Source organism: Microcaecilia unicolor, chromosome 6, assembly GCF_901765095.1.
Source record: "Microcaecilia unicolor chromosome 6, aMicUni1.1, whole genome shotgun sequence".
NCBI classification, from domain to species: domain Eukaryota; kingdom Metazoa; phylum Chordata; class Amphibia; order Gymnophiona; family Siphonopidae; genus Microcaecilia; species Microcaecilia unicolor.
The window spans coordinates 88,579,164-88,594,606 of record NC_044036.1 but is presented as its reverse complement, the minus strand read 5'-3'; the positions used below and the strand labels follow the sequence as shown (position 1 = coordinate 88,594,606).

Genomic DNA, 15,443 nt, shown 5'->3' with positions numbered 1-15,443 from the left:
TCCCTTCAGTTTATCCAGATACAGAGCTGGCCTTAGCAATTGCGGGGCCCTGTGCAGACCAGTTTGGTGGCTCCACCACCACCAACAACCTGGATTTTGGATTTCAAATGAGGTGTCAGGGATTTATTTATTTAAACAGAATTCTTCCATCACTGACAACTATTGTAATTTTTGGGGCTTCTTTTACAAAGCGGTGCTACCAATTAGCATGCGCTGAACGCAAAGAAGTCCATTCTAGTCCCATAGGCTTCTTTGCATTCAGTGCCACTTTGTAAAAGGATCCCTTAGGGGCCCTTTTACTAAGCCACGTAGGCGCCTATATGTGCCCAACGTGAGCTCATTCGGAACTACCTCCCAGCTACCACGCACGGCACTAATTGGGCGGTAATCAGCATTGCATGCACACTGACGATTACCACCCGGTTAATGTGTGAGACTTCATCGCTAAGTGAATGGGTGGCGGTAAGGTCTCAGGGCCAAAATGGATGCGTGCCAATTTTCATTTTGCCGCACGTCCATTTTCGGCCCCAAAAAGGCCTTTTTTGCAGGTGCACTGAAAAATAGACCTGCGCACGTCCAATACACGCGTCTACACCAGCGTAGGCCATTTTTCAGCGCACCTTAGTAAAAGGACCCCTTAGTGATTTTCAAACTTGGGATACCCTGGACCCCAGAAATAGTACAATAGCAAAAATAGAGAACCACTGAACAGACATTTGTCATAAAGTTTACATTGTTACATCTTACTACCTACTTATTACAATGTATTAGAAATACAACATTAGCTTATTTATTTTTATAAGACAAAATATATTAAAATAAAAAGTTACATATGTTAACATTATGTTCTGGTAGAAATATGGCTGGTGGTGGGGTGGGAGGTGTATAGTGCATCAGTGCTGAGGGGCATGATCACCGAGGGGGAGAAGGATGGAAAAAATCAGGATATCATCTGTGTAAAACTATGAGGAAATCCCCAAAGATTGGATTAGTGTGCTGATATCTAGATGCAGGCATTTCCATCAGCCATAGGGTTGTTGCACCTTCATGTAAGCCTACTTTTCTTTATAGAATGGGCTTAAAATTAGTGCTATAGCCAATGCTTTATTACAGAATTACCCTCCAATTCCTTCATTCTCTAATAGTTCCCCTAAAGTTAGGCCTCCATTGTGTGCGTAAGTTATAGCATACTCACACTCAGGTGTGTGATTTTTACAGTTATGCATGTAAGTGCTAGCCACATGCTCAGCGATATAGTATAACATACGCGCTCAACTTATTTAGCATGTAAAGTCAAGGGGGCGTACAAATGGGCGGGGCATGGGCGAGTAGCCTACAGAATGCAGTAAGTTATGCACTAAGGTGCCGCATGAAAGCCTTTATTCTTGCTATTAACATGGTGTAACTGGTTGCGTCTAAATATTGGCACATAAACATCAACTTACACTAGCATTCTATAATGGAATCCAGCCCCCAGAAACTGTTACAGAATTAGCACTTACTCCCGGATTCTATATAGCACGCCAAGAGTCACGTGCGGTTCTGCGCATAAATTTAGATGTATCCTATAACTACGCACGTAGATTAATTGTTTCAACAAGCTGTTAAATGTTGTTAACAGCTCTTAAGCAATAATGAGCACTAATTGGCAAAAATTTGAATTTATACACATACATTGCTAAGTGTATTCTGTAATGTACTGTTCCTAAATTCTAATGTGCGCAGGCAAAAAGGGGCATGGTTAGGGGCGTGGAAATGGGCATTCCAAAATCTACACCCATTGTTATAAAATATGGGCCAGTGCCCGCAAATCTATACACAGAGATTTACGCACTGGCCCATATTTGGTGTAAATGGATGCACATAGATTTAGTTGCATGAACTACACCTAAGTGTATTCTAAATACTGCACCTGGATGTACACACAGTATTTAGAATAAGCTTAAGCATGATTGCCAACCACACATTGATTTTAGGCGTCATATATAGAATCAGGCCCTTAGCGTGCTGCATCTTGGAACCCAACTGTGGGCATCCTTTACAGAATTATCCCCACATCAAGTATGCTTAAGCTGCTGCTTAGCATAGGAGTGGCCTAGTGGTTAGAGCACTGGTCTGGTAATCCAGAGGTGGCCAGTTCAAATCCCATTGCTGCTCCTTGTGATCTTGGGCAAGTCACTTAATCCTCCATTGCCTCAGGTACAAACTTAGATTGTGAGCTCTCCTGGGACAGAAAAATATCCCCAGAACCTGAATTTAACTCACCTTGAGCTACTACTGAAAAAGGTGTGAGTAAAATCTAAATAAATAAATAGGGTAACACACAATTTAAGAGGGACATTTTAAACTGCCATCCCTTTTCATACCTCCAAGGCAGTCTTGTCCTTCCAGGGCACTAAGCCAATTGTCAGTAAGATAGGCAGGTTAGTACTGGCTTCCATTGCCCTGAACTGATAAGCATATGTTTGCATGTAGCCTGAGGGCACTGGAGATAACTCCATGATACAATATGCTGTAATTACTCAATGCAGTTCAACCTGTCCTAGAAATGTCATGAACAAATATCTACAGTGTCAGGTTTTTTTGTGAACATAAAAGGCTGGAATTGCTGATAGTGAGAACGCTAGAGGAATGAGAGGGAATGAGTTTCTCAAGTGTAAAGTCCATTTTCTCTTCCAAGTGTTAGGTCTTAAAATAGATGGACCTAAGATGATCACTGTCTATGGCCAGTAGCAGTACAAATCTATGTATGTTCTCAGCATGTTTTAGGCAGCAGGAAGGTGCACAAATGATGTGTTATGTTTTTATTGGGATTTATTAACTGCCTTTATGAAGAGATTCACCCAAGGCAGTGTAAAGCAGGTACAGTTTAACATAAGACTTTTGTTAAAAGCATAACAATATAGTAAAATGACCAAATATAAACAAATTCAACAAATAAGGTAAACTTGAAAACAGCAAATTGAAATCTAGTAGATTTACCATGAAACAGTATCAAAAATATACACATTTAACATGCGGTACCATTAAGACATGTTATTTTCCCAATAACTCATGCTATTTTAGCACAGGTCTCATTCAAAGTACAGTGCAATGTGCTAATCTGTCATAGGGAAATGGGACTTGATATACCACCTTTCTGAGGTTTTTGCAACTACATTCAAAGCGGTTTACATATATTCAAGTACTTATTTTGTACCAGGGGCAATGGAGGGTTAAGTGACTTGCCCAGAGTCACAAGGAGCTGCAGTGGGAATTGAACGCAGTTCCCCAGGATCAAAGTCCACTGCATTAACCACTAGGCTACTCTTCCACTCTGCTTTTATGATGTTGCATGTTTGGTCATGTCTGCTCTTTATGAAGACAATATCCATTGCAGTGACTTTTTCATCTATAATGAACCTGCCGTCTGTGGGAAAGCGCAGGGTACAAATGTAATAAATACATAAATAATGTAACAGTACCATTTGATGTATGTTTGGTTAACTCTATCCATAGACATGTCAAATTATTTTTGTTTTTTTTTATTAATGTTTTAAATTATTTTGTTTAATTTCAATATACAAATTATACAGTTACATCACCAATAATGCAACTAGGAAAATCATAGAAATTACAATAGGAAAAAAAGAAAGAACCCCCCCCATCATTTGGGAAGAAAAGAAAAACAATTCATATAATTACATCCACAATAAAGGAAAAGGGAGCCATGAAATAAGGAAATTGTTAAAGGAAATTATACATTATCAAGAGAAAACACCTAAAACAAGCAAATACCGCAGGCAGTTATAACAGTGTCCCAAATTCTTATAGGTTCTCATGTTTGCTCATTCAGGGCCCTGTTTACTAAGGTGCGCTAGTGTTTTTAGCTTGTGCACAAAATTAGCATGCACCATGTAGGAGTCCATAGTACACACCATCGATTCTACACGTGCACTTATAAAATCATGCCCAGGGTAAAGCTCATTTACATGCATATGTGAATGACTCAAATACCACCATTTTTGCATTCTTAGAACCTATAGCTAGGCACCTCCTTATAAAATTATCTTTTAAACCAGTAAGTCAGAGAGATTTTCTAAAAATGGAAATTGCTGAGAAAGACAGTCAAAGTTTTATACAAACTGAATGCTGATTAAAAAAAACTAGACTTTACCTACACTGCCCAGGCTTCACTGCAATCTTCTTCACTATCTTAAGACCAGATGTATGAAGGATATGTTACCTCGATAAATCTTGCTGTTGATCAGTACTTTGAAAATTAAATGAACCTATTAATCCATATTGGTTTGTTTTATCTACAGTGGGTTCACCTCGGAGTCCCGTAAACAAAACAACCCTCACCTTGATCAGTGTCACTAGCTGTGTCATCAGCATGGTTTGCTCAACCCACATGAGTTGTCCATTGATTGTCAAAATAACTCTTCACGTTCCTGAGCACCTCATCGCTGATGGTAAAGCAATTTCTATCTGTTCTTTTATTTAACATCTTTCATTTGTACTGTTACTTTTCAAATGTTTCTTCTATAGCTGTGATGTTAAAACTATAACCATTTAACTAGCTATGACCAGAAATGGTTCTCTGCAGGTACAACTATCCAGTGCAATACAACCTTGTTATCTCAGGTGAGAAGTGTCTATAAGGTCATCTGTACAAAATACTTTCACTTTAGGGACTTATATCCTATATCTGTTATAGTCTGACCAAATTTAAGGCATCTAATAATTCTATCTCTACTAGGGATGTACAGTCAGAAAACTCTTATTTTGTGTTGCTTCTCATGTCATTTCTGGGAAAGATTCATTTATTTCAGAATTTCTTTTAAAAGAGTGCACACTATTTGCAAAAGCTACACACTATTCATAAAAGACTAGCTTCAGTAAGTGGTGTTCAAAAAACGCAGCTGAAAAAAATCCACACGGAGTGCTATTCTATTAATGGTGCTCTGAGCTGGGCACCATTTATAGAATAGCGCTTAAAACTGATTTCTGCGGCAAACTGTGGGCGCAAGGATTTACATCCACTGAAACCTGGTTTAAATTCTGGCGCGTAATTTAGGCATGGATCCCTGGTATTCAGTAATGCTATGTACATCTTTGGGGACTGCCTCTGATTTGCCCATGCCCCTCCCATGGCTACACTCCCTTTTGAGTTGCACATTCTGAAGATTTGCTTGTGGATCTCTATAGAATAGTGCTTTGCAAGATGCGGGTGCAAATCGAAATATTTGCCAATTAATGCTAATAATTGTTAGCAACCAATTATTGGTGCTAATTGGCTCGTTAATCAATTTAGATGCATGAGTATCTCAGGATTGTGCACAATTTTGCACATGAAAATTTGTGCACCATTTATAGAATCCATGGGAAAGAGTGTGCACTGAGCGCATACTATTGATGGCCCATGATAAAACACAAACGCCAATATTCAGCCTTCAGGAAGCAGACCAGCTAAGTGCCGAAATAGGTACTGAGTCCAGGTATTCAATGCCGAGCTGTTTCTAATGACCAGCATTGAATGTCCAGGATTTTTTTGTGGCCGGCTTAAACTTAACCGCCAAGTCAATATTCAGCACTGGCCGGTTAAGTTTATAGTGGCCAGATAGGCCTGCTATATAGATGGCCCGATTTGGCCACTAAACGTAGCCAGCCAAGTGCTGAATATTCGCAGTTAGCCAGTTACCCGCTATGACTTCAGCACTATTATTCAGTAGAAAACTGGCTTCTCGAATCTTTAATGGGAAGTTTGATTCTTACTTGAATTTTAGTTCCTATTCCAAACTGAGTAAATGGAACCAGACTAGTCAGCAATGTTCCTTTCAGTGATGGCCTTGTTACTTTGCACTAAGAGTTAATGAGGCAATTGGTGAAATAAATATATTTTTTTCAGTCTACATGAGTCTTCTTTAGGATTCACTGGATTTTGATTTATAATGCCATATTTATAATTAGTGGGTAAGCCCTGAGGGGCCTCGCAGTGGGGAATAGGAAGATGAGATATAATTTTACCTTCTGATATTCAGGTGGCGATGGTTAGCATTTTAAAAGGCACTGTCCTTTGTTGTCTGAATGTGACCCAGATATTCAATGCCTGGCCTAATTCGAGCACTGGCATTGAATATCTGGGTATTGGCCAGCCACTGGATGATATTCAGATCAGTCCCTGAATTACAACCCAGATAAAGTTAGGACAGCCTTTCTGCTGAAAATTGCTGCTAACTGGGTAACTCCCTGCTCTGCCCCCAGACTACCCTGATACTGGATAGTGCAGCGGCTCTCAGAGCAGATATTCAGCAGCACTATCCTTTTATGGTCTAGGACTGTCCAACATGATTTAACTGGGTAAGAGATTTCCTACCCAGTTAAATCCTACTAAATACGTAACACTTACCTCCTCATTCTGTAATGTGGGTGCCTGAATGTATGCACCATTTGCAAGCTCAGATTACAAAATACTAGCACATACATGTCTGAATGTTACATGTTTGAATGTGCTAGTTGGGCATTAAGGGTCTTAATCTATAAAGGTTCTGCTCCTAAATTTACACTCCTAAATTTATGAGCGTAATTTATGCTCCTAAATGTATGCTAAATCTATGAGTGCAATAGGTTCTGAGGGCCCCTTTTACGAAGCTGCAGCAAAAGGGGGCCTGCGCAGGCATCGGCATGTGTTTTTCACACTCGCTGAGGCCCCCTGCAGCGGGTAAAAGGAGGTCTCTTTCCTGCAAGAAATGGTCGTGTGGCAAATAAAGCACTTGCCGCGCGGCCATTTCGGGGGGGGGGGGGAGGGGAGCCCTTACCACCACTCATTGAGGTGGCAGTAAGGGCTCCTACACTAACCCGGCGGTATCCAGGCAGCATGCAGCACTGCCCAATTACCGCCAGGTACACTCCGGCACTACAAAAATAAATATATTTTTGTAGCGCTGGATATGACTGCAAGCTAGGGGTAGGAAGTACTGCTGGGCTGCTGCGGTAGCCCAGCGGTACTTCCTGTTTAGCAAGCAGTAAAGCCGCATTGGGCTTACTGCTGCTTAGAAACAGGGGCCCTCAACTGGCTATGCAATAGTAGGCTCCGCAAATCCAGATATTGAATACTGATGCCCGGATGTGGCCTGGCATTGAATTTCTGGGTTTAACACCGCTGGTGGTCAGCAAAACACTGATCGCCGCTGACTGAATATCGAGCCCTACATGTTTTATCTGTAATCCACTGAGAACAATGTAATTGTTAGAATATACATTTTTAAAAAATAAGAAAATAAACATCTTGGGAGTCAAGATGGAGTCCTGAAGGGAAGGGCAGAAAGCTGTGCTGCTCCTCTGGCCAAATCTCCAATGATGTGGAAGAGACGTGAGAAGACCCACGCTTACCCTTCGGTGCAGGCTTCCACACCCCAAGTGTTGCAGACGAGACTGGAAGAGATTGTTGCAGCCTTCATACTGCTGGCACAGTATCGGGAACTTTGGGCAGCTCTGATGAATCAGCGCAATGCAGTTTGGAATGGGCCTTGTTGAGTCCCATGTTACGGCTGCCGTCCTTGAGTCCCAGAAGGTTACAGGAGGAGAATCAGCACAGTGGGGAGCGATTGAAGTTGTCTCCGCTGTCGCCATTGTAGGGCTGTCTTACCCTGCGGTGTCTGCCTCTGGTGAGTTGGTGGACGAGAGTGTTTTCCCCTCCCTTGGTGTACCCAGGATATTGGTACCTTCTGGAGAGCCTCGTGGAATAGTTCAACCGGTGGCCATCACTATGGCTTCAATATGGGAAGCTCTTCAGGGACTAAATAGTTCCCTACAGGTACTTTCATCTCAATTTTCAAAATATAATGATGATTTTTCCTCTCAATTTGTGTCTAAGGCTCAGACACAAAACTTGCATTTTGCCAGATTAGACCAGTTAGAGAGCTAGGTGTCTGCTTTAAAGAGCTGTGATACAGCTATGGTAAAAGAGAATACTCTGATACAACGTTGTTTAGAATCTTTGGATGCTCAAGTAAGGAAGAACAACTTAAGATTTTAAAATTTTCCCAGATCGCTTATGTTGTCAGCAGTGGAGTTAGTTAAGTGTTACATTAATGAAGTTTTGGGCTTACCTGCATATAATCTTCCCCCTATTTCTGTATCCTTAACTACTCTCACTGGGCAGAAATCTGGGCAAGAAAACATTCAACCTGGAGCTCAACAAGCTGATATGAATTTAACCAAATTCCTTGAGTCATCTTTGGAATTAGTCACCAGTCTGTGTTCTCTGGTACTTCCCTTTGTGCTGGAACCTCACCACAACTTGGTCCTAAAACAGTACTTCAGACATATGAATGAACTGGTTTTTGGCTCTGTTATTAGATTATTTCCTGATCTGTCTTGTATGACCCAAGCTAGAAGAAAGAACTTCTTGGCTTTAAAGCCGAGGGTTCTGGCTTTGCCAGGGACACTTATATTGAAATGTCCTTGTTGTTGTTTTGTTACTTTTGGTGCTAATACTTTTTTATTTCTTGAGCCAAAGCAGCTCATGGACTTTCTGGTTTCAAAGGAAGAATCAGAGGTTCCTGAATAATTGACTATATTTAATAACCTTAACCAAGCTGCTCCATGTTCACTGTGTAACTTCTCTTTTGAATATTTGAGACTTTGTCTTATTTTTTTTTCCTTATTTTTAATTTCTATATCTTGACTGCCAATTTTGTGGTCTAATGCGATATTAATATTTGTTACCTTTGTAATATTAGTATTTCATTTATATTTGATCCTTATTTCTTCATTCATGTTATTGACGGATGTAATATTTTGAAAGCCATAAATAAAAAAGGGAAAAAAAGAAAGAAAATAAATGAATAAGTGCCAGTAAATGTTTTACCCATCAGGAATTGAGGCTTAGATGTATTTCCCATAGCATTAAAAGACAACTGGATGATGGTATGATCAAAGAGGAAAAAAATGATTTTGAATAATACTTTTGGTAAATATGAACTGGAAGCCCCTGACCAGGCACAGCTCTGCTGTCCAAAGGCCTCTGCCTTTACAAAGTCACTTTCATCTGTACAGAGAAGCTTTGAACAAGAAGGGTTCTGAGCAGCCTATTTCATCCTTTCCCTTGGCACAGTGCATTGGAGGCGTTGCCTTCATTGTACTTCCTATCCTCTATAAGCATGAAATGACCTCACAGGCTCCATCAGAGATATTACCCTCTAATGTGTCCTTTGCAAAACTTGCTCTGTTTCCATGGTATTGCAGCAAATATGTGCTGTATATTAAAGCTATTTTGCAGCTCTCAAATGGCTAGATAGAACTTTCTTTTGCTTGCTAAATACCTATGCCACATTTATTCCAGGATAGTATCATGACTCCTGCAGAAAGTTTCCAAGTTTATCAAGGAATGTCTGAACAGCTTACAATGTAAAGGGGGGAACAAAAAAGTAGAAGGGGAATGACAGCAGAGCAAAGGAGAGGAGGGGATGAAATACAATATATAAGAAAGGAAAGCGAAGTGGAAAACACAAAAGGGGAGGGGGAGATATCGTGATTTCCAGGGCAAAGAAAGGCCTAGCTAGGATGTTGCATTGTGCCAACAAGCCCTAATAGGATAAAGTCATTTCACAGTTGTAGACCTGACTTTTAGCCAGCAGCTTATCCATTTTTAGGTTTAGGAGTTGTTTGAGGCCGAGGTGCCAAATACATTTTGGGATGAGAAGGGAACACTCTTGCTTATTGTCTTACTAGAACCTTCCACTCTGATTATGTTGACAAAATGACAAATTCAGTACAAAAGTAAAATGTCAATTCATACACACACAGTTTTAATGAAAATTATCAGAAATTCCTGAGAATTGTTGGTATTCCTGATAATATAGGGGCTCTTCTACTATAGCTTAGAGCATGCACTGTCACATTGCCCATAGTTCTAAAATAGAATGTGCAGCATTTAGGGCTGGATTCAATAAATGGTGCTGAAAGTTAGGCGCCAGAAAAAATTGGGCTCGGCGATATTCTATAAAGGGTGCTCCAGACTGAGCACTCTAATTTTTAAAAAATTTATACCCTGCCTAATACTAAATGGCTCACAGAAGAAATATATATAAGATTATTTATCCACATGCAAAAATTAGAACTTGAACATTAAGAACCAAAGAATAGTGTTTTGCACGTATTCCTGCACCCAACTTTGGGTGTGAGGACTTATACCACCTAAGATCCTGATATGCAGCTTGAGAATGCAGCTCTCAAATCCTGTAACACTGTCGGGCTCATTTTCAAAAGAGAAAAATGTCCAAAAAGTGGCATAAGCCTCACAAAAACTTTCATTGGTATTTTCAAAACCAATTTTTAGACGTTTTTCTATGAACTCCATCAGAAGTGCATTCAAATCACAAGGCGGCATGTCAGGGGTGTGTTAAGGGTGGGATTTGGGCGTTCCTAACACTTAGACATTTTTCAGCTATAATGGAACAAAACATTTTGAGCTAGACCAGTTTTTATAATGAATAAGGCACAAAAAGGTGCCCTAAATGACCAGTGGAAGAAATCAGGGATGACCTCCCCTTACTCCCCCAGTGGTCACTAACCCTCTCCAAAAATGTGATTAAAAAGGTTTTTTGCCAGCATCTATGCCAGCTTCAGATGTTATACTCAGGTCCATTAGAATAGTATGCAGGTCCCTGGAGTAGTCTAGTGGTGGTGCAGTGTACTGCAGACAAGTGGACCCAGGCTCCTACCTCTCCCTACCTGTTACACTTGTGGAGGAAACTGTGAGCCTTCAAAACTCACCAGAAACCCACTGTTCCCACAAATATGTGTCCCCATCACCTGTAAGGGCTTTGGCAGTGGTGTAAATGGGGATGGTGGGTTTTGGGGGGCTCAGCAGACTAGATAGGTAGCAATGGTGAGATGTGTACCTGGGAACATTTTATGAAGTCCACTGCAGTGCCCTCTAGGATGCCCTATTGCTGTCCTAGGATGTCAGAGGGACCAGTCTACTAAAAATGCTGGCTCCTCCTACATCCCAATGGCTTGATTTTGTGCATTTTGGACCTGAAACTTTTTTTTTTTTTTTTTTCAAAAATGGACCAAAAAAACAAAACGTCCAAATCACAAAATCTTGTTCAAAACAGCATTTAAAACAAACAAAAAAAAAAAGACGTTTTTCTTTTTTGAAAATGAGCTTCTTTCCTATTCAGATTTTGGACTTTTTTGCCCCCTCTATGTGTAATTCTGCCCATACTCATCCCACAGCCACGTTCCATTTTGGATTGTGCATGAGTGGATTTGGGCATGGATCTTTATAGAATTGTAAACAGCCAGATCTGAGTGCAAATCCAAAATAGAGTCAATTAATGTCAAAATTGATTGTTAACAGCTTGTTAACTAATTTATTTGTTTGCGGATGTTAGGATTGCATGCAATTTGGGATGCCAAAATTTGAGCACCATTTATAGAATCAGGGGGTAACGTGTGCTTATGTCCTTTAGTGCATCCTAAGCTTTAGTAAAAGGGCCTAATAGGAACATGGTATATGAGAGCAGAGAAAGATCAATATTGCCCATCAAGTATGCGTAGGAATGTTGTTGGGGGTCATGCCTGCCGCTCAGTGTAGATTATTTTCCATATATGTCTGTTTGGGGTTGTAATTACCATGCACTGTAGATTATTTCCCCATGCTTGTACTGTTCAGGTTATACCAGCTGTGCAGTGTAGGTTAGTTCCCCATGCTGCTGTTGTTGAGGTTGTACCTCAACCTTGTAAGAATAGATATCTATTCTTACAAGGTTTTGTGTTACAAATTTGGTGGAATAGTTAATATAATTGTTCCCTTGTGGTAGTTCATATCTGTTGAGGTTGTACCTGCCATGCAGTGCAGGTTACTTTCCCCATGCTGGTGGTGTTGGATTTATTCTTGCCACATAGTGCAGGTTACATTTCATATGAGGTCTTAGCAGTGTAAAAGGCATTTCAGGGCCATTTGGGGGGGGCAAGGTTCCCCAGAGCCCGGCCTCTAAGGGAGGCCCGTCTGGCACCAGCATGGCTATTTGGTCTCCTCTCCAGTGTGCCACATTGCCAGGTTATCGCGTTCTCTGCTCTGCGGACCACAAGTCTTTCATCTTGCCTCATCCCACCTCCTGTGTGAAGTACTTCCTGTTTCTGCAAACACGGGAGGGGACGCAGCAGGAAGAAGGACCTGTGCGACAGAGCAGAGTTAACACTGTCTCAGTACACAGGAGCAGGAAACAAGTAATAAACAAATAAGCAGGCCCGGGGGAAGGGGGGCCAGTGTGGAGGTGAGGAGCCCATGTGGTGGGGTGGGGGCACACCCACAGGGGAATCCGGGGGGGGGGGGGGGGGTGTGTTTGCCCAAGGCCCGGCTTTGTCTCTCCGCAGACCTGAGGTATTTCATAGCCAAAGTGCTCTGTACTTGGTTTATGTTTTCTTGCCTTTTAGAAATACACTATATGCATCCTACTCCGTTTTGAATTTCTACACCATTTTTGCTTCTTTTGGAAGGCCATTCCAAGTATCCACCACCCCTTTCATGAAACAATATTTCCTGAGGTTGCTTTTGACTCAGTCTCCCTTTAACTTCATATCATGTCCTCCAGTTCTAGAGCTTCTCCTCATTTGGAAAAGGTTTGCTTATTCAGCAATTCAAGTATTTAAAGCTCTGTGTCATATCCTCTATGTCCCTCATCTGCTCTAGAGCATACATTGAATTGACTTTCGCAGTTGACATGGATTAAGTTGGTGTGATCATTACTGCTTGGAAAGAGCAAGTGAAAACTGATATTGCAATATGTTAATTTATTGTAGAAAGAACCCCTTCCAACTGTGGGCAGGATTCTTCTGACACTTATTTTGCCATCTTTTAGGAAGTCGCTTTATCTTATTGGAGGGCAGTCAGCTGGATGCGAGTGATTGGCTGAACCCTGCTCAGGTGGTGCTCTTTTCTCAGCAGAATTCCAGTGGGCCCTGGACGATGGATCTATGTGCCCGGAGGCTTCTTGATCCCTGCGAACACCAGTGTGACCCAGAAACTGGTAGGTTGAGCAAGAGAGGATATTGCTGTTACTATTATGCCCTGCTGAGTGCTCCATTAGGATGGTTATTTGATTATGACTCAGAATGATTTAATTTCATACATGTGTTGCACTTCAGGGCCCGATGTAAGGACCGTGCAAAAGATGTGTCAAAACCTGCTGCAAAAAAGGCTGCGGTATATTTATCTGTCATGATTAAGATTTATACGAGAAGTTATCAACATGGGCTATCACTGATTATTTTACTATTAACCTAGGTTATTAGTAACTAGCTGGGGCATAATCGAACTGGGCGCCATCTTTAAGGGCACCCATCTCTAAGGACGTCCCAGCGAAGGGGCGGGGCATCCTGTATTATCGAAACAAGATGGGCATCCATCTTTCATTTTGATAATACGGTCGGGGACGCCCAAATCTTAACATTTAGGTAGACCTAAATGTTGAGATTGCCGACCTTTGGTCGTGGGAGGAGCCAGCATTTGTAGTGCACTGGTCTCCCTCACATGCCAGGATACCAACCGGGCACCCTAGGGGGCACTGCAGTGGACTTCAAAAATTGCTCCCAGGTGCATAGCTCCTTTACCTTGTGTGCTGAGCCCCCCAACCCCCCCAAAACCCACTCCCCACAACTGTACACCACTACCATAGCCCTTAGGGATAAAGGGGGCATCTAGATGTGGCTGCAGTGGGTTTGTGGTGGGTTTTGGAGAGCTCCCATTTACCACCACAAGTGTAACAGGTAGGGGGCGATGAGCCTGAGCCCGCCTGTCTGAAGTGCACTGCACTCACTAAAAACTGCTTCAGGGCCCTCCCTGCATACTGCTGTGATGGAGCTGGGTATGACATTTGAGGCTGGCATAGAGGCTGGAAAAAAATGTGTTTTATTTTTATTTTTTTGTGGGAGGGAGTACGGGGGGAGTATGGGGAGGTCATCCCCGATTCCCTCCGGTGGTCATCTGGTCAGTTCGGGCACCTTTTCGAGGCTTGGTCTTGAAAAAAAAAGGGACCAAGTCAGCCAAATGCTCATCAGGGACGTCCTTCTTTTTTCCATTATTGGCCGAGGACACCCATCTCTTATTCACGCCCCCATCTCGCCTTCGGTACACTGCCGACATGCCCCCTTGAATTTTGGTCGTCCCAGCGACGGAAAGCAGTTGAGGATGCCCAAAATCGGCTTTCAATTATGCCGATTTGGGCAACCTTAGGAGAAGGACGCCCATCTCCCAATTTGTGTCGGAAGATGGACGCCCTTCTCCTTCGAAAATAAGCAGGTAGGTCTCATTGTATAAAATAGCATGAGTTAGTGGTAAACTAACCTGTCTTAATGGTAAACTCATGTTGATAACTTCCTCCCTTAGTATGAAGAGTTTCATAGTCTGGTAACCAGGGCTGACATTGTGATGTCATAATTCCTCATTCCACCAATGCCTAAGAGCCAGTCTCATCAGTGATGTCGCAATGGCTTGATTGCCCTATACTTGGCTTACTTTTATTACGTATAGCAGTGATTTCCATTTCTAGAGATGTTTCTTTTTTCTTTAATTTAAGGGGGAACTTATCAAGGTGGGCTACTGTTAAAATGTGTTATTCTACTGTTAATCCCAGTTATTAGTAACTAGGTCTCAATGCATAAAATAGCATGAGTTAGTAATAAAATAACTCATCTTAACGATAGCGTACATTGTTAACTGTGCCCCTTTAAGTAAGATTCAGGCAAAGTCCCTCAGTTGCTCCATAATTTATTTTTCTGTGAAATATCTTTCCTTTCAAAAGATGTAGGGTACTGTGTGTTAAAGGGCAATTCCACTTGCTCACATAAATGTGCAGAATACTGTCACTTTTGCAGGTAAGGGTAACTTACACCTGTAAGTGGCAGCAAAGCAGCTGAGTGCTGTTCTATAAGGGCAATGTAAGTGGCATAGCACAAAAATACAAGGGGTGTGTTCACATGAGCCAAGATGGGAGGGGCATAGTCATAAATGGTCCTGACACTTATCCGCGCCACTTATAGTATACTGTAAGATAGGTGCTCCCTTGTTGCATTTAGGTGCCTGCAGTTACATCAGGTCTATGCCTAGTTTAACTGTTCATACCCAGATTTTTTGACACCCTGATACTAATATTCTAGAATGAAATCTGGGCACCCAGATGCTATTATAGAACAGACCCTCACTACATGGCATCATGATGCCTAAAATGAGGCACCCACTTGTAGAATTACCTTTCTGATGCATAGGATGCAACACTGTAGGTGCTGAGCACCCCCAATATTGAGCAAGCTCCTTGATTGTGTGTGGGAAGGGGCAATTTATATCGTGTTGACACCCTATGCTCTTGAGCAAGAGATGTACCACCTCCAAACTGTGAAAACAAACAAACATGCAAGCTGTTTTCCCTTTTTTGTTTGGCACTGTGCTAATA

General features: G+C 41.7%; 1 protein-coding gene across 1 annotated transcript in view; it reads left to right on the top strand.

Moving 5' to 3' along the window:
* The window catches only part of ASTN1 (astrotactin 1), a 481,917-nt gene that overhangs the window by 155,372 nt on the left and 311,102 nt on the right, over window positions 1–15,443 (top strand). Inside the window, exons 6-7 of the mRNA XM_030206744.1 lie at window positions 4,305–4,454; window positions 12,855–13,022. Coding sequence (XP_030062604.1) covers window positions 4,305–4,454; window positions 12,855–13,022 — 318 coding nt within the window. The remainder of the gene's footprint in view (window positions 1–4,304; window positions 4,455–12,854; window positions 13,023–15,443) is intronic.